The sequence below is a fragment of the Oryx dammah genome, unplaced genomic scaffold, assembly GCF_014754425.2.
Source record: "Oryx dammah isolate SB20612 unplaced genomic scaffold, SCBI_Odam_1.1 HiC_scaffold_28, whole genome shotgun sequence".
NCBI classification, from domain to species: Eukaryota; Metazoa; Chordata; class Mammalia; order Artiodactyla; family Bovidae; genus Oryx; species Oryx dammah.
In genome coordinates this window covers 107,547,890-107,570,479 of record NW_024070212.1, presented here as the reverse complement: position 1 = coordinate 107,570,479, position 22,590 = coordinate 107,547,890, and the positions used below count along the sequence as shown (strand labels likewise).

The 22,590-nt window shown below is 39.3% G+C and overlaps 1 protein-coding gene across 5 annotated transcripts in view; it reads left to right on the top strand.

Moving 5' to 3' along the window:
- The window catches only part of AGO3 (argonaute RISC catalytic component 3), a 127,940-nt gene that overhangs the window by 92,071 nt on the left and 13,279 nt on the right, over nucleotides 1-22,590 (top strand). For all 5 annotated transcript variants that reach the window (XM_040231610.1, XM_040231609.1, XM_040231611.1 and 2 more), the window contains 6 exons: nucleotides 10,694-10,853; nucleotides 13,082-13,172; nucleotides 15,002-15,196; nucleotides 15,526-15,660; nucleotides 18,077-18,178; nucleotides 22,144-22,343. In XM_040231610.1, the coding sequence (XP_040087544.1) occupies nucleotides 10,694-10,853; nucleotides 13,082-13,172; nucleotides 15,002-15,196; nucleotides 15,526-15,660; nucleotides 18,077-18,178; nucleotides 22,144-22,343 (883 nt within the window). The remainder of the gene's footprint in view (nucleotides 1-10,693; nucleotides 10,854-13,081; nucleotides 13,173-15,001; nucleotides 15,197-15,525; nucleotides 15,661-18,076; nucleotides 18,179-22,143; nucleotides 22,344-22,590) is intronic.

Here is a 22,590-nt window from a genome sequence, read left to right as displayed (position 1 = left end):
ATGCATAATGCTGCTGCAAACATTCACATGAGGTTTTTGTGTGGACAGAAGTTTCTAACTCAGTTTAGTAAATAAGCAGGAGCACAATTGCTTTATCAAATGATAAGACTGCCAAGAACAAAAACAGTAAAGACCTAACAGAGGCAACAGAGGTGCAAGAACACACAGAAGACCTATATAAAAAAGGTCTTATTGACCGGGATAACCACAGTGTTGTGGTCACTCACTAGAGCCAGACATCCTGGAGTGTGAAGTCAAGTGGGCCTTAGGAATCATTACTACCTTAAAATCCTAAAAGATGATCCTGTTAAAGTATTGCACCCAGTATGTCAGCAAATTTGGAAAACCCAGCAGTGGCAACAGGACTGGAAAAGGTCAGTTTTCATCCCAGTCCCAAAGAAGGACAGTGTTAAAGAATGTTCACACTACCAAACAATTGTACTCACTTCCCATGCTAGTAAGGTTATGCTCAAAATCCTTCAGGCTAGATTTCAGCAGTACTTAAATCAAGAACTTCCAGATATACAAGCTGGGTTTAGAAAAGGCAGAGGAACCAGAGATCAAATTGCCAACATTTGCTGGATCATAGAGAAAGAAAGGAAATTCTGGAAAAACATCTATTTCTGCTTCATGGACTACGCCAAAGCCTTTGACTGTGTGGATCACAACAACCTGTGGAAAATTCTTAAAGAGATGGAAATACCAGTCCATCTTACCTGTCTCTTGAGAAACCTGTATTCGAATCAAGAAACAGCAATTAGAGCCTTACATGTAACAACTGACTGACTGACTGGTTCAAAACTGGGAAAGGAGTACAACAAGGCTATATATTGTCACCCTGTTTATTTAACTTATATACAGAGTACATCATGAAAAATGCCGGGCTGGAAGAGTTACAAGCTGTAATCAAGATTGCCAAGAGAAATACCAACCACCTCAGATATGCAGATGATACCCTCTAATGGCAGAAAGCAAAGAGGAACTAAATTGCCTCTTGAAGAGGGTGAAAGAGGAGAGTGAAAAATCTAGCTTAAAACTCAACATTCAGAAAACTAAGATCATGGCATCCAGTCCCATCACTTCATGGCAAATATATGGGGAAAAGTGGAAGCAGTGACAGATTTTCTCTTCTTGGGCCCCCAAATCACTGAAGATGGCAACTGCAGCCATGAAATTAGAAGACACTTGGAAGGAAAGCTATGACAAACCTGGACAGCTTATTAGTAAAAGCAGAGCCATCATTGCCAATAAAGGTCCATGTAGTCAAAGCTATGGTTTTTCCAGTAGTCATGTACAGATGTGAGAGTTGGAACATAAAGAAGGCTGAGTGCTGAAGATTTGATGCTTTTGAGTTGTGATGCTGAGAGTCCCTTGGACAGCACTGAGATCAAACCAGTCAATCCTAAAGGAAATCAACCTTGAATATTCATTGGAAGGACTGATGCTGAAGCTGCATCTCCAATACTTTGGCCACCTGATACAACAGCCAAATCATTGGGAAAGACCCTGATGTTAAGAAAGATTGAAGGCAAAAGAAGAGGGCGGCAGAAGTTGGATATCATCACTTACTCAATAGACATGAACTTGGGCAAACTTCAGGAAATAGTGAGGGACAGGGAGGCCTGGTGTTACTGCAGTCCATAGGTTTGCAAAGGGTCAGACACGACTTAGTGACTGAACAACAAGACTGTCAAATTGTCTTCCAAAGCAACGTACCATTTTATTTTCCCATCAGCAATTAATGAGAGTGCCTATTCATTCAGCATTCAGTATCTGACAGTTTTTTGGATTTTAGCAATTCTAATAGGCATGTAGTAGTATCTTGTAATTTTAGTTTGAAGTTTGTTAATAATACATACTTGAACACGTTCAGTTGTGCTCATTTCACATGCTAGCAGGGTAATGCTCAAAATCCTTCAAGCAGGGCTTCAACAGTATGTGAACTGAGAACTTCCTGATGTACAAGATGGATTTAGAAAAGACAGAGGAGCCAGAGATCAAATTGCCAACATCTGTTGGATCATAGAAAAAGCAAGGGAATTCCAGAAAAACAGCCACTCCTGCTTCATTGACTATGCAAAAGCCTTTGACTATGTGGATCATAGCAAAGTGTGAAAAATTCTTCAAGAGATGGGAATACCAGACCACCTTACCTGTCTCCTGAGAAACCTCTATGCAGGACAAGGAGAAACAAAACTGGACATGGAACAACGGACTGTTTCCCAATTGGGAAAGGAATATGTCAAGGCTGTATACTGTCACCCTGCTTATTTAACTTATATGCAGAATGCCGGCCTGGATGACTCACAAGATAGAATCAAGATTGCTGGGAGAAATATCAACAACCTCAGACACGACTTAGCAACTGAACAATGACAATAACACATATTATTGAGCACCAGGACTTCCCTGGCATACCATTGGCTAACATTCTGCCCTTCTACTGCAGGGGGCGTGACTTCAGTCCCTGGTTAAGGAACTAAGATACTGCATATGCGAGGCATGGCCAAAATACGTGTGTGTGTGTGTGTGTGTGTGTATTTATAGAGAGAGAGAGAGGGCACCTTTTCATGTGCTGCTTTGCCATCTGTATATCTTTGATGAAATGTCTATGCCAGTCTTCTGCTCATTTTTTAACTGATATGTTTGTTCTCTTATTGTTTGGTTTTAAGAGTTCTTTGTATGTTTGGATACAAGTTCTTTATCAGATACCTGCTTGGCCAATATTTTCTCCCAGGCTCTGGCTTGTCTTCTCTTAAGCGTGTCTTTCATAAAGCACAAGTTTAAAATTTTAATGAAGTCCAAATTTAAATAATGTCATCAATATATTCTTTCACATATCATTTTTAGTGTTATATTCTAAGTTTTACTTTGTATAATCTTTTAGTAGCTTTATATTTTTCTTTTTTACATATAGGTTTATAATCCATTTTTCCATAACTTTTATGAAAGGTATAAGGTCATATCTAGATTTTTTTTTTTTTTTTGCACGTGGATTCCAGTGGTTTCAGCACCATTTGTTGGAAAGATTATCTTTCTCCATTAAATTGTCTTTGCTGCTTTGTCAAAGATTGACTATATTTGTGAGTCTGTTTCTGGACTCTGTTTTGTTTCATCCGTCTGTGTGTGCATTCATTTGCTAACACCTCATTGTCTTGATTACTTTAGCTTTGTAAGAAGTCTTGAAGTCAGGTAGTATCAGTTCTCTGACTTTATTTTTCTTCTTCCTTGTTGGATTAGCTGATAAATCTTTTGCCTCTCTATATGCACTTTAGTTCCCTGGTGGCTCAGACAGTAAAGCGTCTGCCTACAGTGTGGGAGATCTGGGGTTCGATCCCTGGGTCAGGAAGATCCTCTGGAGAAGGAAATGGCAACCCACTCCAGTACTCTTGCCTGGAAAATCCCATGGACAGAGGAGTGTAGTAGGCTACAGTCCTTGGGGTTGCAAAGAGTCAGACACGACTGAGCGACTTCACTTCACTTCACTTCATACACTTTAGAATCAGTTTGTCAGTAATCACAAAATAACTTGCTGAGACTTACTGGGATTACATTGAGTCTGTAGATCAAACTGGGAAGAATTGACATCTTAGAATTGATATCTTCTATCTTTGAACAAGGAATAGCTTTTTGTTCAAAGCTTCTTTGATTTCTTTTATCAGAGTTTTATAGTTTTCCTCATTTAGATTTATATTGACGTATATATTTTTTGTTTTGTTGCTAGTATCAATGGTATTGCACTTTTCATTTTAAATTGTAGTTTTTCATTTTTAGTGCTTAGGAAAGCAGTTGATTTTTTGTATATTCACTTTGTATCCTGTAACCTTGCTAAGTCCCATTTCCTTGTTCCAAGAAGCTTTTGTCAATTTGGGGGGTTTTCTGCATAGACAGTCATGTTCTCTGTGAACAAAGGCAGTTTTATTCTTTCCTTCCCAGTCTACTTTTATATCCCTTTCCTTGCATTAGCTTGGACTTCCAGTATGATGTTGAATAGCAGTGGTAAGATGAGACATCCTTACATTGTTCCTGACTTTAGTGGGGAAACTTCTAGTTTCTCACCAATAAACGTGAAAGCTGTAAACCTGCTAGTTGTTTTTTTTATGAAGTTAAGGAAGTTCCCTCTAATCCTAGTTTGCTGAGAGTTTGTATTATGAATGGATGATGGATTTTTTTCTACATGTTTTGATATGACCATATGATTTTTCAGTTTTTTCTCTTAATATGATCAGTCTGTTTGTTCAGTCATTCAGTCGTGTCCGACTCTTTGGGACCCCATGGATTGCAGCATGCCAGACTCCCCTATCTTTCACCATCTCCTGGAGCTTGCTCAAACTCCTGTCCATTGAGTTGGTGATGCCGTCCAAACATCTTGTCCTCTGTCGACTTCTTCTCCTGCCTTCAATCTTTTCCTAGCATCAGGGTCTTTTCCAACGAGTTGGCCCTTCGCATCAGGTGGCCAAAGTGTTGGAACTTCAGCTTCATTCTTTCCAGTGAATAGTCTGGGTTGATTTCCTTTAGGATTGACTGGTTGCATATAAATGGGATCAGTTACTTTAATTGATTTTCACATGTTGAACCTGGCTGACCATAGGTTTAACCTGTGTGTGTTGGGATGCCTCACAAATCCTGCTATCTGCTCAGTTTTTTTCTAGTACATTCCATGTAACACTCCATGTAAAAGAGATCACAAACTGGATCTGTTGCCTACTAGAGCAGACGTTTCTGCTACTCCTTAGCCATAACCATGAGGACACGCCGCTTTTCCACGACAGTAAGGTAAGACCCCTAACACCATCCACCTACAATGTGGGAAACCTCCATTTCACCCCTGAGTTGGAAAGATCCCCTGAAGGAGGGCATGGCCCCCCACTCCAGTATTCTTGCCTGGGAAACCATGGACAGAGGAGCCTGGCGGGCTACAGTCCATGGGGTCACAAAGAGTTGGACATGACTGAAATGACTGAGCACGCAGGCAACATGTAGTTTGGGTTTTACTTTTGTTTTTTTTTTTTTTACTCTTCTCCCTTTTTTCTCCCTTTTATGGTTTTAAATGAGCATTTTCTATTATTCTGTTTTCTCTCTTCTATGAATTATCCTTTTTTGAAAAATGTTGGTGGTTTCCCTAAAGTTTGCAATATACTTTTACTAGTAATCTAAGTTCGCTTTCAATAATTCTGTACCACTTCACAGATAGTGTAGATACCTTATAATAGAGTATCAATATTCCCAATTTCTCCCTCCTGTCCCTTCCAATATTGCTGTCATTCGTTTCCATATAATACACTGTTGCTATTATTATTTTGAACAACTATTAGTTCAATTAAGAATAAGAATATAAAAGATTTTATTTTTTATTTATTCCTTCTCTGACCTTTTTTTGTATGTATAGGTCTGGACTTCCAACCTATATAATTTTCCTTCTCTCTAGAAAACATACTTTTATCATTTCTTTCAAGGCAGGTCTACTGTCAATAGATTCCCTTAGTTCCTATTTGTCATATTTCCTCTTTATTAAAAAAAATGTATTTATTTATTTTCAGCCGTGCTGGGTCTTCGTTGCTAGGTGGGCTCTTCTCCAGTTCCGGCAAGCGGGAGCTGCTCTCTAGTGGCGTTCAGTCTTCTTACTGCAAAGGCTTCTCTTGTTGCAGGGCATGGGTTCTAGAGGACAGGCTCAGTAGTTGTGACTCACATGCTTGCTTGCTCTGCAGAATGTAGGATCCTTCCAGACCAGGGATCAAACCCATGTCTCCTGCACTGGCAGGCAAATTCTTTACCGCTCAGCCACTAGGAAAGCCCCCTTCACTTTAAAAAAATATATATTTTCTTATATTTACTTATGAATCAGTTTATCCACTCACATAGTTTCAACTGCTAAATTGTTCTGGAATTCTTATCTTTCAAATTCTTGTCTTTCAGCACCTTCATAGCCTTCATCCTATTTGTTTTTCTCATAGAAAAGCTCATCGATTTTCCACTTTAAGTTTAATATTTGTTTCTTGAGTGCTGATACCGGTATTTCAGCCTCCACTGTAGCCCTCCCTCTTTGGCCAGAACCCTGGAATCTCTACATTTGTCTCATGTTGGTATAGGTGATGCCTTCTATCAATCAGTTGCTTGGTGTCAGTTTTGTTTTTGGCCCTGCTGTGCAGCATGTGGGCACTTAGTTCCCTTACCAGGGATGGAACCGGTGCCCCCTGCACTGGAATCATTGGACCACCAAGAAAGGCCCTGGTGTCAAATTTTGATTGTAGTTTTCATTCTTTCTGATATACTGTTTTCATAGGATCTTCTTGAATTAACTATTTTTTAACAAGTTTTGGTGTGTATGCATGGTAAAATATACATAACATAAAATTTACCATTTTAACTATCTTAGAGTACATGGTTCAGTGGCGTATATTCACAGCACTGTGAAACTATCACTACTCTTCATTTCCAGAACTTTTTCATCATCTCAAACAGAATTCTGTACCTGTTAAATAATAACTCCCCATTGCCCTACCCACCAACCCCTGGTAGCTTCTATTCTACCTTCTGACTCAATGAATTTACCTATTCTAATAACTTGTGTAAATGGAGTCGTACAATACTTATCCCTTTGTTCTTGGCTTGTTTCACTTAGGGTAATGTCCTGGAGGTTTATCTATGTTGTAGTGTGTATAAGAATTTTATTCCCCTTTTTTGTGGTAAAATATATATAAAACATAAAATTTCCCATTTTAACAAGTATGCAGTTCAGTGACATCAAGTACATTCATGTTGTACAGCCATCACCACCATCCATCTCCAGAGCTTTCTCATCATCCCTAATTGAAACTCAGCACTAACTCCCCATCTCTCTTTCCCAACTCCTAGAAACCTGTATTCTACTTTCTGATTGTATGAATTTGACTATTCTAGTTACCACGTATAAATGGATCATAATAGTATTTGTCCTTTTGTGACTGTTTGTTTCATATAGTATAGTGTCCCTTAGGTTAATCCATGCTAGAGTACATATCAGAATTTTCTTCCTTTTTAAAGCTGAATGATATTCCATTGCATGTATATCCACACTTTATCTACTCGTCTATCAGTGAGCACTTGGATTACTTCCACCATAATGCTGCTTTGAACATGAGCATACAGCTCTCTGTTCCAGTCCTTCCTTTCCCTTCTTTTGGATGTATTCCCAGAAGTGAAATTGTTGGATTATATAGTAACTCTGTTTTAGTTTCTTGAGCAACTGCCTTGCTGTTTTTCACGGAATCTGCACCATTTTACATTCCTATCAGCAATGGGCAAGATTTCAGTTTCTCCACATTCCTGCCAGTATTTGTCATTTATTTTAGACATCCTATTGGGTATGGGGTAGTATCTCATCATGGTTTTGATTTGCATTCTTTAATGATTAGTGATGTGGAATATCTTTTCCTGTCTTTGTTGACCAATTGTAGATCTTCTTTGGAAAAATGTCTATTCAAGTCCTTTGCTCATTTTTATTTGGATTGCTTGGGTTTTCTTCTTGAGACAGAGGAAGGAGTCAGTGTGTGTGGTTTTGTATGTGTGTGTTTTGTTTTGTTTTGTTTGTTCTTGGCCGCGCTGCGCAGCTTGTGGAATCTTGGTTCCCCGACCTGACCAGGAACTGAACCCTGGTCCTTGGCAATGAGAGCTTGGGAGTCCTAACCGCTGGGCTGCCATAGAATTCCCAGGAGCTAGTGTTTAATTAGACTGTAGCCTACCAGGTTCCTCCATCCATGGGATTCTCCAGGCAAGAGTACTGGAGTGGGTTGCCATTTCCTTCTCCAGGAGATCTTCCCAACCCAGGGATCGAACCCAGGTCTCCCGCATTGCAGGCAGATGCTTTACCATCTGAGCCACCAGGGAAGAAACACAAGCTGGAATCAAGATTGCCGGGAGAAATATCAATAACCTCAGATATACAGATGACATGACCCTTATGGCAGAAAGTGAAGAGGAGCTAAAAAGCCTCTTGATGAAAGTGAAAGAGGAGAGTGAAAAAGTTGGCTTAAAGCTCAACATTCAGAAAACGAAGATCATGGCATCCGGTCCCGTCACTTCATGGGAAATAGATGGGGAAACAGTGGAAACAGTGTCAGACTTTATTTTTTTTGGCTCCAAAATCACTGCAGATGGTGACTGCAGCCATGAAATTAAAAGACGCTTACTCCTTGGAAGAAAAGTTATGACCAACCTAGATAGCATATTCAAAAGCAGAGACATTACTTTGCCGACTAAGGTCCGTCTAGTCAAGGCTATGGTTTTTCCTTTGGTCATGTATGGACGTGAGAGTTGGACTGTGAAGAAGGCTGAGTGCCGGAGAATTGATGCTTTTGAACTGTGGTGTTGGAGAAGACTCTTGAGAGTCCCTTGGACTGCAAGGAGATCCAACCAGTCCATTCTGAAGGAGATCAGCCCTGGGATTTCTTTGGAAGGAATGATGCTAAAGCTGAAACTCCAGTACTTTGGCCACCTCATTCGAAGAGTTGACTCATTGGAAAAGACTGTGATGCTGGGAGGGATTGGGGGCAGAAGGAGAAGGGGACAACAGAGGATGAGATGGCTGGATGGCATCACGGACTTGATGGACATGAGTCTGAGTGAACTCCAGGAGTTGGTGATGGACAGGGAGGCCTGGCGTGCTGCGATTCATGGGGTCGCAAAGAGTTGGACACGACTGAGCAACTGAACTGAACTGAGTGTTTAATTGTTCCTCCAGTTAATGGCTTCATCAGTTTCTGCTTCTAATAAGCTGATCTTGACTGTGATTCGTTGTATTCACCTGTTTCGGGCTGACAGTTCGCTTTGTTACCTCATTTCTCTGATGGATTTAAAGTACAGATCTGATTTTACCACCTTCCCTATCACCCCCAGGAGAAGGCAATGGCACCCCACTCCAGTACTCTTGCCTGGAAAATCCCATGGACGGAGGAGCCTGGTAGGCTGCAGTCCATGGGGTCGCAAAGAGTCGGACACAACTGAGCGACTTCACTTTCACTTTTCACTTTCACACATTGGAGGAGGAAATGGCAACCCACTCCAGTGTTCTTGCCTGGAGAATCCCAGGGATGGGGGAGCCTAGCGGGCTGCCACCTATGGGGTCACGCAGAGTCAGACACGACTGAAGCGACTTAGCAGCAGCAGCAGCAGCAACAGCAGCTATCACCCCCACTTCAGTAGTTTTTCATTATGCAATTGATAAAATTGACATTTAAGATTATCTTCCAAGGGTTTGCATGTTCTAATCCATGACTTCTTACCTCTTCAGAATTCATCTTCTTGCTTTATGCTTTTTTCCCCACAGGAACTCTTTGATTACCCTCTTCCTTCTACCTGTATTGCTTCTCATAACTCTTTTCCACCCTTCACCAACACACATTCTTTTTTAGTTCAGACATCCCTTCCTGACCTCCCTGACAAGGTCAAATTCTCCAACATTTATTGTCTTTTAACACCTTGTTACCACTCCTTTATGTTGTTTCACAATTGTGATGTTAAATTTAAAATTATTTAACTAATGCCTGTTTCTGTGACTAGACTATAAATTCTATGAGGGCAAAAACAGTGTCTCTCTTGAGTTAGCATTTTATCCCCAGAGCTTCACACAGTGCTAGCATGTATCAGATGACTTGATAAATATTTGTTAAATGAATTAATAAATCTTTTTGGAGGGTGATTTTTCAGTATCTATAAAAATTCTATCTATAGAAATTTATCCTGAAGCTATAGTCACACAACCAAACAAAAGTAAATATACAAAGGTGTTATTCATAATGTTCTTTGAAATAATAGAAATCTATTTGATATATTATTGATGAAATAATAGAAACCTATATTCAGTTCAAAAATATGTCATCATGTGAATGGTTAGATAGGAAAAAGAAACAGGATAACGAAAGGGACAGGATAAAAGCCTTTATACTGTAATACCTCTATATTTCTAAATTAAACTTTGGAGAATAGGGTTGAAAGCTATAAGTATACTGTGATTATAATTGCATTAAAGTAATACAGATGAGAATATTACTGGAAGAAAGTACAATTAAATACTAATAAGGGTTTATGTATGATATTTTTTTCTGTGGTTTTTCAGTTGTGGTTATAGTATTTTCATGAAGATAAAAATATACTTTCTTATATATGAAGAAAACAACTGGAAAAATTATCACTAAATACCTAAGCTGATCTTCAAGGCAGTATACTTTATATTTTAGGATAATTTTTCATATTTTATAATTGTCTATTTTAGAACAGAGTTTTCAGAAATCCTGGAAACAGTTAATTTGAAAGATCCAGTTTATTTTAATTAGCTAGACATCAGTTTAAAACATTTAAGATAGAAATTATACTACTAATTGCACTCTTGAATGACCTCAAGACACTACACATTTATATAATCAAATAAGGCAGTATAGGGAATTCCCTGGCAGTCCAGTAGTTAGGATTAGTTGGCTCTCATTACCAAAAGCCCAGGTTCAGTCCCTGGTCGGGGAACTAAAATTCCACAAGCCATGCTGCATTGCCCAAAAAAAGACAGTATGCTATAAATTTTAATAACATTGTTTTAGTATTGGTGTAATTTGGGGTATCTTGTAATACAGTGATATATTTCACAGGGGGAAACATACAAAACAGCTTAATGGTCAGTAAAATTTGACCTTTTTAACTAGAGATGTTTGTATTTGTTTCCTAGCGGAGGTGAAACGTGTCGGAGATACACTTTTGGGTATGGCTACACAATGTGTTCAAGTCAAGAATGTAATAAAAACATCCCCTCAAACTCTCTCAAACCTGTGCCTGAAGATAAATGTTAAACTTGGAGGGATCAATAATATTCTTGTACCTCATCAAAGGTAAGATAAGCTAATCATCTAATAAGATATTCATTTTTTTCCATTAGTTTTCATACCTTAATTTTTCTATGTATTGCCATACCTAGGAGAAGGCAATGGCACCCCACTCCAGTACTCTTGCCTGGAAAATCCCATGGACGGAGGAGCCTGGTAGGCTGCAGTCCATGGGGTCGCTAAGAGTCGGACACGACTGAGCGACTTCACTTTCACTTTTCACTTTCATGCATTGGAGAAGGAAATGGCAACCCACTCCAGTGTTCTTGGCTGGAGAATCCCAGGAACGCCGGAGCCTGGTGGGCTGCCATCTATGGGGTCGCACAGAGTCGGACACGACTGAAGTGACTTTGTAGTAGCAGCAGCAGCAGCAGCCATACCTAAGACCTATGTAAGAGACAACTTTGGTGATTCCTGCCATAGGAAATAAGTAGGAATTTTGGCAAAAAGTAAAGAGTTTTGATTGGCAAAATTTAAGAGTCTGCTTTATGAAAAATCCCATTTTCATTTAGTGTGCAAAGTTCCTCAGCTCTCACTAGAAAGTACTGAAAACTTTATTTTTCAGATGCATCCAGCTTGTAAAACCCTTTCATTGTTGGTTGTCACCTTGTTTTTTTTTTTTGGCTGCGCTGGGTCTTCGGTGGTTTTAGGCGGGCTTTCTCTAGCTGCGTCGAATGGGGGCTACTCTTTGCTGAGGTGCTCGGGCTCCTCACTGCAGTGGCTTCTCTGGCTGCAGAGCAAAGGCTCTGTGTGCACGGGCTTCAGTAGCTGCAGCGCATGCGCCCCGTAGTTGCAGCTCCCAGGCTCTAGAGCGAAGTCTCAGTAGTTGTTGCACACGGGCTTAGTTGCTCTGCAACATGTGGAATTTTCAAACCCATGTCCCCTGCATTGGCAGGTGGATTCTTATCCACTGCGCCACCAGGGAAGTCCAGTAGTCATCTTCAAGCTGGTGTCATGAGGCTACTCACCTAGAAAGTGAGGGAAGCCTTTCTTCCTCCTTTAGGGACTTATGGTGGGGTTAGGGGAGAAGTGAAGTGAAGTGAAAGTCGCCCAGTCATGTCCGACTCTTTGCGACCTCATGGACTATACAGTCCATGGAATTCTCCAGGCCAGAGTACTGGAGTGGGTAGCCGTTCTCTTCTCCAGGGGATCTTCCCAACTCAGGGATCCTCCCGCATTGCAAGTGGATTCTTTACCAGCTGAGCCACCAGGGAAGCCCAGGGATTAGGGGAGGAAGTGAAAGTGAAGTCGATCAGTCGTGTCCGACTCTTTACGACCCCATGGACACCAGGCTCCTCCATCCATGGGATTTTCTAGGCAAGAGTACTGGAGTCGGTTGCCATTTCCTTCTCCAGGGAACTTCCCGACCCAGGAATCAATCCCAGGTCTCCCACATTGTAGACAGACGCTTTACCGTCTGAGCCACCAGAGGGGGCATGTCAATTAAGTAAATCAGTTAAATAAGTCCTATCAATTGCTGGGGTCAGTGGGACAACAGATGTTACTGTTACATTGCCGTCATGTCTAAAAGTTCTTAGGATGTATGAGACATGATGACCTAGAAATAGGGTGCTGGGGAAGAGGCATAATGTTATTTGGAGAATCAAACAATAGGTTTCCTTTTAATAGTTGAAGCAACTAGGGCTCTAAAATCTTAAATATCTTGTTGACACAAAAGCTCTTTTTTTCCTGTTTTTCCATATTGCTTCTATTTCCCATCCCTATTAAATATATATGAGATTCATAAATGAGATGAATATAGAATTTTATCAAGCCCAAGAACTAAGAGAAATAGTCATTTGACTTTCAAGAATACAATTTTAAAATAAAATGAACCACTAGCTACTTTATGACTATTAAATATATGTTACTCAAATTTTACACTTTTGTTCATGGGCGGGGGAGTAGTAGACTCCCTTAATCCCTTCCAGTGTGGTTTAATGATTCTTTATCTCCTTTCAAGATTCCACTGGCTTAAAATGTAAGTAGATTAAAGAAAGGTTGATATAAATTGATGGGTTAATATGAGGAAATTTTATCATTTTATGCCTGTTATGAAGACTGCTAGCAGCAACTACGCTTTACAACCATCAGCACAGCTGCTTAAGGCAGAAACTGTCTGAAAAGGATCTTCTCTGTTCTATACCAACAACTTGAATTGTGCTGCCCTAGTGTGAGACAGATGCAAGCATAATGAAAAAATATATCTAACTCTTGTTAAAAATGTGTTTAAGACCTTCTGTGTTCCAGCAACCAGTGATCTTTTTGGGAGCAGATGTCACTCATCCGCCAGCTGGTGATGGGAAGAAGCCTTCTATTGCTGCTGTGAGTATCAGGCAGGTTTATCTTATCTCTAGTTTACATGAAGATCAACATTTTGATTTTAACTTTCTGAATTTCAATGACATTTTCTTTGAAATAAACTTTTGTAAATATATATAAAGTTTTAAAAATACATATGTGAAGTTTTACAGATTATGTATCTCTATATAGATCTATCCAGAGCCAACTTTCAAATGTTCTTTGGATTTTTTAAAAGAATGATTATTCTCTAGTTCAGAGGCTACAGGTTCCATATATATCTATTAGATCAAGTATATTAATTGTATTACTCAGCTCTTCTGTGTCCTACACAGAAATTTGTCTGTTTGGCTCTCCATAATTGCATATTTTCAGTTACTTTTTATAATTCAAAGAGTTGATGTATTTCAGTCATGTCATTGTTACAGAAAGATGTATCACATACAAGTTTGGTGCATTGCTTTTTTTCAGTATAAAATATCTTCACCTTTGTCCAGTTTAACACTTTGCACTTGAATTCTTTAATACTGCCTCTCTTAACATCTGCCTCTTCTATCTCTTGCCTACCTTTATTTATTTCTTAATTTTCATTTTTGGCTGTTCTGGGTCTTCGTGGTTGCAAAGGCTTTTCTCTAGTTGCAGTAAGTGGGGGCTACTCACTAATTGCAATGCATGGGCTGCAAACACAACAATATTAAGACACAGAAAGAAAAAATTAAGATAGCTACTCTCAAAACCAATATTAACTTCTCCAGTGACCAGATACAAAGCATAAATACAACACAATAAGACTGAGTATAGAGTCAGGACTTTTTATCTAGGGCGTTGCAGTAAAACAGGAAAAATTCTTTTAAAATTTAGGAAGCATAACAGTTCTTAAAGTGAAAGAAAGTGGAAGTCGCTTGGTCATGTCTGACTCTTTGCAGCCCCATGGACTATACAGTCCATGGAATTCTCCAGGCCAGAATACTGGAGTGGGTAGCCATTCCCTTCTCCAGGGGATCTTCCCAACCCAGGGATGGAACCCAGGTCTCCCACACTGCCGGTGGATTCTTTACCAGCTGAGCCACCAGGGAAGCCCGAGAATGCTGGAGTGGCTAGCCTACCCTTCTTCAGGGGATCTTCCTGACCGAGAATCAAAACAGGGTCTCCTGCATTGCAGGCGGATTCTTTACCAACTGAGCTATCAGGGAAGCCCCCAGAAGAGGATGCCAAAATCATGACTTCTGGGGTGGTTTGCTAAACTGTAAGAGAAATCAGGTGTTTGAATGGTTGTGATTTAGTTGTTAAATCGTGTTTGACTCTTGGAGACCCCGTGGACTGTAGCCTGCCAGACTTCTCTGTCCATGAAATTTTCTAGGCAAGAATACTCGAGTGGGTTGCCATTTCCTTCTTCAGGGGATCTTCCTCATCCAGGGATGAAACCTGGGTCTCCTGCATTGTAGAAGGGTTCTTTACCAGCTGAGCTATCAGGGAAGCACAGGTGTTTGAATGGATCCTCTTTTTTACTTTTCTTCTTTGTCTTGTTCTCTTTATACACATCTTTTTGTCTATCTTTACCAATATTTAGGTTTACCAGCAACACCTGTAAACTAGAATCAAATTGTTAAATGTAAAGTGCAGCCTACTTAGAGGAAAATAGTTTTTGACTCTAGACTGGGTCTTTTATTCTGTTCTTCACTGAAATTGTTTTCATTACTTTCAGAATGAACAGTGATTGTTAAGGTTATAGTAAAATTCACATTTAAATGAAATCTAGGTACTTTTTTTCCAATTTTTTGTGGTAAAATTCATCTTCATACACTTTTGATTACCTTAATTTCTAATTTTTTTCTTTACTTCTTCCAACCTAGGTTGTAGGTAGTATGGATGCCCACCCAAGCAGATACTGTGCTACCGTAAGAGTTCAGAGACCCCGACAGGAGATCATCCAGGACCTCGCCTCCATGGTCCGAGAACTTCTCATTCAGTTTTATAAGTCAACTCGGTTCAAGCCTACTCGTATCATCTTCTATCGGGATGGTGTTTCAGAGGGGCAGTTCAGGCAGGTTGGTTGACCGGGATTCTCCCATACTATGGTTATATCAGGTACTGTATTTATAATGTGGTGTCTAGTTCTGAAGTTAGAAGCCTTAATTAAGTTGAGAGCTCCTACAGTCAAATTTTGACCCTTCCTTAGATTTTCCCTTTTAAAGTGTTTATTGTGGATGTGTAAACCTTGATCACTAAGACCATGCTCTGGTAGTAGTCAGGATAAAATAGAGAAGTAGAGTTAGCTATAAATTAATGAGTTAAGAAACTGAGTCTAAATCAGTATCTTACTTTGAAGTATGTGTAGAACTGACTCTATCAAATCTTCCCATTTGATCTTCTTTAGGTATTATATTATGAACTCCTAGCAATTCGAGAAGCCTGCATCAGTTTGGAGAAAGACTATCAACCTGGAATAACCTACATTGTAGTTCAGAAGAGACACCACACTCGACTGTTTTGTGCTGATAGAACTGAAAGGGTAATCTTGCATCTGTTGTAACACTTATTGTCCCAAACAAAGGTTATATCATATGGTTCATAGAGCACTTAACAAAGGCTCTCTGCCAACAGCAGGATTTCTAACATATGGTAGTAGGTTACAGCAAAACAGCTTGATTATGAGTATAGAGGCATCAAAACAGGATAATTTTTTTTAACCTCCTAGAATTTCTGGGAGCACTCCAAATGTTCAGAATCCCATTATACTTTTTTGTTGTTGTGAGGAAATTTAGAGTTTTAAAATTATTCTTTTTATTCATATTTTCCTTCAATGTTCAGAAGAAAAAAGTTACATCCTAGTTTCAAAATCTCTTGTAAAAATTAATTTTACAAATGAAGAACATTCTAGAGTGATTAGTGAAAATTCATGCACGCTAACTTTCATTTCCAGTGCTCTGCCTCCATGTTGTGAACCTTAGAGCAGAGAAATCTGAGGATTGCAAGGGTTAGTGTCCTCTTGGGAAGGGGGATCATTAGAAAAGACTGAGAAAGAGAAGAGTGTGTCTTGTCTTTGGTATATATTTTGATACCTGGTCTTTGATGGCACTCATTGTATAACTTTGAGCAAATAACTTAAAATCTCTGTGCCTATTTTTTTTTCTAAACAAGGTTTGGATAGCATTAATATTTGCCTTATTTTGGGTTTTTGAAAGAATTTTTTTAAATTAAAACATGTTAATATACTTAGAATGGTGCTTAGCACATGCTGAGCACTCGGTGGAAATTAACTGGTTGTAGGATGATGGTAATGGTTTTGTGATAGAGAAAGAGGGCATGATGACAGGCACTGTTCTGGGTCTTTTTTATAAGTTTAACTCATTTAGTCCTCACAAACAACACTATGAGGTATTTTATTATTATTATTATTATTATCCCCATTTTTTACAGGAGGAATCTGTGCCACATGGAGGTTAAATAACCTCCCAGGGTTACAAAGCTAGTGCTAGGCAGAGCTGGGACTCAAATTAGGCAAGCTTATTAGGCAGTCTGGCTCCAGGGGCTCTTAATACTGTCCTTTACCACGCCTCTCATAGCAGTAATGGTAGTTTTATTCTGGCCTCCATGTTGTTAAAGTCCGTTGCCCCAAATTACTAGCTACATTTCTATACCTAGGAAACCAAAGCTTTCTTCAGAAGTTGGAATAGGAAAATCTAAATTAGATTTAACTATTTCTTATAACTGGTGTTTAATTGTGCCTTTCCTTCATTTATTTGCTTCTCTTTCACCTTTGCTCTCAATACCTCCTAATCATAATAGATGAGAGATCATTATAAATGAGGAAATAGGCACAGCAAGGGAAGCACTGTGTCCTAGATTTCATGACTGGAGACTCGGTGGTGCTGTGATATGAGCCCAGGCATTCTGCTGCCCCTGTAAACATAGTCAAACTGTTTATATATGTGTTAAAAGGAGATCTGTGTGTTAAGAATAGGCATAATTTAGTAAGACTGTGGACTATTTTCTTTGTTTTGTGACTTGGGGAAGGCTAGCTGGCTGCCCTGCAAGGCTGTAACTGAAGCCCACGTCTGGTGGTGTTCCCTCTCACGGCAGAAAGAATATCTGAGTCAGTAGGATAGTTTCTGATTTGTTAGCCTTATAAACCTCGACTTATAATGATTTTAAATGTGTTAGGGATAAGGAGCTAGAGGTGAGTGTATATATATGCATTTTAAATTGTTTTGTTAGGAGCCTTTCATTATCAGGAACTTCTACCTGTTTCGTTCACATCATGCATTACTTAGAGACAATCATAGTGTCTATTTCCTTATAAGATGTTGAACCTGCTAATATGAAATAAAAGAAATAGGGCCTTTGTAGTCATTTCCATGTTTGGCTGTCTGTCCTGGCCTTTACTGTATGCTACTGGGCAAGTTATTTTATATTCCTGAGCCATAGTTTGCCCCAAAATGGGAATGCTTAACTTGCAGGATTATCAGAATTAAAAATAATGTATGTAAAATCCTGACATATAAATAGCTACCAAATGGTGACTCTAGCTTATGTTGTTGTCAGCATTCTTTCACTCTAAAAATATAGGGTTCTCTGAGAAAAATGCTAATTTTCATAAGAATTACACATTCAGAGAACCGGCCAGGCATGGATGTTATAAATTGGAGCACTTCTTTAAAAATTTTTTAAAGTGTTCAACCCATATTGGGATCAACTACCAGCTAAGCATCCATGGAGATGAATAAAACTTTGTTGATCAGCTCTCACTTTTAGCAACTTTTAAGAACAGGGACTAGGACTACCATGAGGTCTGCTCTTAATGCTATTTCAAGCTGGAAGTAGTGAAGCATGGGATCAGCCTGTGTACTTATATCTTTTTACAAGCGCTTTCAGATACATTCTTTACCTCTGACCTGTTTGTTTAAATTTTGACCACATGAATCTAGGTTGGAAGAAGTGGCAATATCCCAGCTGGAACAACGGTCGACACAGACATTACCCACCCGTATGAGTTTGATTTTTACCTCTGTAGTCATGCTGGGATACAGGTAAGCCCAGACTTCGGGTGAAGTGATTGAATTCAGGAACTTCCATTCTTCTGCATCTCAGAAAAAGGAGAAAAAAATATTCTTTTCCGCACTTCAGATTGTTTACATCTGAAGTTAGATGAAGCTCTCAGTAACTAAATCGTATCCCCTTTTTCACATTGAGAAGGACTTATTTCTATGAAAATACCAGAATATAAGTAGTTTAATAGAAGTCATCTCCTGAAGCTGGGTCTTCAATTTAATGTAACCTGACTGTTCCTTTGATATCTTCTTTTTGATAATAATACTTCATAGAAAACTTTGTCATTTATTGGCAGATATTGAGCATGTGAGAGAGTTTAGTTATAGAATTACAAACTTTAAGTTTCAGTTACATAACTTTTTAAGTCTTATTTTCAGAAAATCTTTTTGTCAATTTGTTAGCTATACTTGGTAGCACATAAGCTGTAAATCAGTGCTTCTCAAACTGCTCAGCAACAGAGAGTGAATCCACATTCCCATGATGTCTGAGAGACATCTGTAGCCCTCAACTATAGTTTACTTGCTGTTGATTAAAACAGAAACTTCAGGAAGGTGCACCTAACTGTGTATCTTAAAGCTTTATGTGTTCCACATACACTAACCCCGGTTTCACTCTTAGGGCTTTAAAATTATTGTCCCCTTCATCTATATATGTTCTTATATCTGCTCCCCTTTACAATCAGTATGGTACATTTTTATGGTGGGTGGTAACAGTCAACAAAACAAAGTTAAAAGTACCTTCTGAGCTAAAATCTGTATCATTTGAGTACATATTTTAACCTTATGTTTCCCTCCATGTATCCGAACACTACTGCTGTAACTTCTTAATAAATATAACAGCGGGGAGAAAAAGATTCTCTGTTCATGTAAATTTTAGAAATGCTGATTAAACAGGTAGGGTTGTTTTTTGTTTTTTTTTTTTTTTACTTTAGAACTTTTGGATGCTATTCACATGCAAGTGGTTATTATGAATTTTCAAGACAGGACTATTTCTCCAATGTATTTAACCAAAAACTTTAGGGACCAGTATTTTGGTGGTACACCAAATTGAAAATTCACTCTAGTCAGCAAATAACCAGGAATATTTCACAGGGACCAAAGACCATTCTTTACATGTCTTCCCAGATTTATTATAATTTCAAACTTCTCTGAAATAAAAAAAGAGAAGTCTTGGGACTTCCTTGGCAGTCCAGTGGTTAAGACTCCATGCTTCCTCTGCAGTGGGTACAGATCTGATCCCTGCTTGGGGAACTAAGGACCCCCGTGCTGCAAAGCATGTCCACGAAGAAAAGGCAGCATGTCCCCTCCATACCCACATTGTTGAGAGTTTTCATTATAAATGGATGTTGAATTGTGTCAAATGCTTTTTCTGCCTCTATTGAAATGATCATATGATTTTTAGCCTTAAATTTGTTAATGTGGTCAAATCACATTGACTGATTTGCAGATATTGACCCATCCTCACAACCTAGAATAAATCTGGGCTTCCCTGGTGACTCAGACTGTAAAAAATCTGCCCACAATGTGGGAGACCTAGGTTCAATCCCCGTGCTGGGGAGATTCCCTGGAGAAGGGAACAGCTACCCATTCTTGCCTGGAGAATTCTATGGACAGAGCTGGAGCCTGGCAGGCTACAGTCCATAGGGTAGCAAAGAGTTGAACACAACTGAGTGACTTTCACTTTCAGTCATGGTTTATGATCCTTTTAATGTTTTTTTTTTAATGTATTGTTGAATTTGATTTGCTGATATTTTGTTGAGGATTTTTGTGTCTGTGTTCATCAAGGATATTGACTTGTAATTCTTTTCTTGAGACGTCTTTGTCTGGTTTTGGTAGAAGGGTGATGCTAGCTAACCCTGTAAAATGAGTTTAGAAGAGTTTCCTCCTCTTTTATTTTTTGGAAGTTGAGGAGGATTGGTGTTAATTCTTCCTTGAATGTTTAGTAAAATTCACCAGGAAAACTGTCTGGTCCTGGACTTTTATTTGTTGGGAGATTTTTGATTACTCGTCATCAAAATCAATTTGATTCAATCACTAATAATCAATCTCTTCAGATTTTCTATTTTCTGCTCCATCCTGATTCTGTTTCTAACCCATCCTCCATATTACTACTGACGTTATTGATACTTTATAAACCCCCAGTCTTATCACACCTAAAATCTTTCCTGTTAAACAAAGCTGTGCAGTGCTTTCCCTGCTGCCTACAGATAAAAGTTCAAATCCCTAAGCATATCATTCAGTCTCATTCCAGATGTTCATTTCAATTTCATTTTTTTCTCCGTAGGCTCCATATTCTCTTCATCTTAGTCGATTAACTGTTCCCTAAATCTGCCATGGAGTTTTATGCGCCCTGTGTTTTGTTAAGGCCATTCATTCTCTCTAGTGTCTGCTCACCCCACCCACCCCCAAAAGGCCAAATATCCCTCTTTGCTCTCTTGGTGAAGAACCCTCAGGGCTCACTCTCATAGTTACTTCCTTTGGTATTCTTATACAGGACTAAGTACCAGTAATACTGTAACCACTTACTGGTGGTTCTATAATTGTAGATGCTCTGTTTCCTTTACTCCTCTACTGAATTATGTTTCCAAGAGAGGACAAACTTTTGACTTTGTTTGCTTGGTTTTTCTTTGCAATTCACAGTCTGTAGCATAGTAACTAATATATAGGTACTCAGTTACATGTTCTGGGTTTTAAAAAACACATAACATACAATGTACCATTGTAGCTATTTTTCAAGTGTATAGTTCTGTGGCATTAAGTAATTCACATTATTGTCCAGCCATACCACCTTCTGTCTTGGGAACTTTTGCATCTTTCCAGACACTCTGTTCTCATTAAATACTAATTCCCTGGTAAAGAATCCACCTGCAATATAGGACACCCTGGTTCGATTCCTGAGTCAGCAACATCCACTGGGGAAGGGATAGGCTATCCACTCCAGTATTCTTGGACTTCCCTGGTGACTCAGCTGGTAAAGAATCCGCCTGCAATGTGGGAGACCTGGCTTCAATCCCTGGGTTGGAAAAATCCCCTGGAGGACAGAAAGGCTACCCACTCCATAGTGGAATTCTACTGGAGAATTCCATGGACTATATGGTCCACGGGGTCGCAAAGAGTCAGACACGACTGAGCAACTTTCACTTTTCCCCATTCCCACCTCCCTCCAACCCATGGTGATCACCATTCTACTTTCTGTCTCCTGTGAATTTCACTATTTCAGGTACCTCATATAAATGAATTGTACAATATTTGTACTTTTGTGACTGGTTTTAGCATAACATCATGAAAGTTTAAGGCTTCCCAGGTGGCACAGTGGTAAAGAATTCGCCTACCAGTGCAGGAGACACAAAAGATGCCGGTTCAATCCCTGGATCTGGAAGATTCCCCTGGAGAAGGAAATGGCAACCCATTCCAGTATTCTTGCCTGGAAAATCCCATGGACAGAAGAGTCTGGCACGTCATTGGGGTCACAAAGAGTGGGACAGGACTGAGCATACATACGCGCATGTTAAGAATATAAGCTTTAGAAACAGAAAAGTTGTCCTTTATCACTTAACTATAAAGGACTGTGCCTTGGAAACATCAGGTTTCATCCATGTTGCAGTATGTGGCAGATTTGTCTTCCTTTTTCAGACTGAATAGTATTCCATTATATATACACAAACACACACGCACACACACACTACCCTTTATTATACATTCAGCCATCAGTGGATACTTGAATTGTGTCTACCTCCTAGCTGCTTTGAACCCAGGTGTGCAAAGATCTGTTCGAGTCCCTGTTTTTACTTCTTTTGGATATATACCCAGAATCAGCTAAATGTTGTTTTTTTTTCCCCCCACTGGATTATTAAACTAAGATGTATTTTGTTAATGTACAAAGCTGTGGTAAATATTTATTTAGAAGTTTAGAAATCAGCAGAATATTCCATTGCCTCCTATAGGGTACCAGCCGACCTTCACACTATCATGTTTTGTGGGATGATAACTGCTTTACTGCAGATGAACTTCAGCTGCTAACTTACCAGCTCTGCCACACTTACGTGCGCTGTACACGATCTGTTTCTATACCTGCACCAGCGTATTATGCTCACCTGGTGGCGTTTAGAGCCAGATATCATCTCGTGGACAAAGAACATGACAGGTAATATAGAGGCGTGACAAGTACAGGTTCTCACCCAAATCCAAATATGCTCTGTGTGTTAGGATTTTCTTGGAAAATGTCTTTTAAGTGTTTATGTGTAAGTGAGCATATATGTGCCTCTTTGCCATAAAGTACTGCCACTTAGATTAACATTCCACAGGCGATGAAAAGAGTCAATGAGCCAAATAAAAAGCAGTGATAGAACTAATTGTCCAAGGTGAGGGTTCCTATTAAGATGTACAGTCTA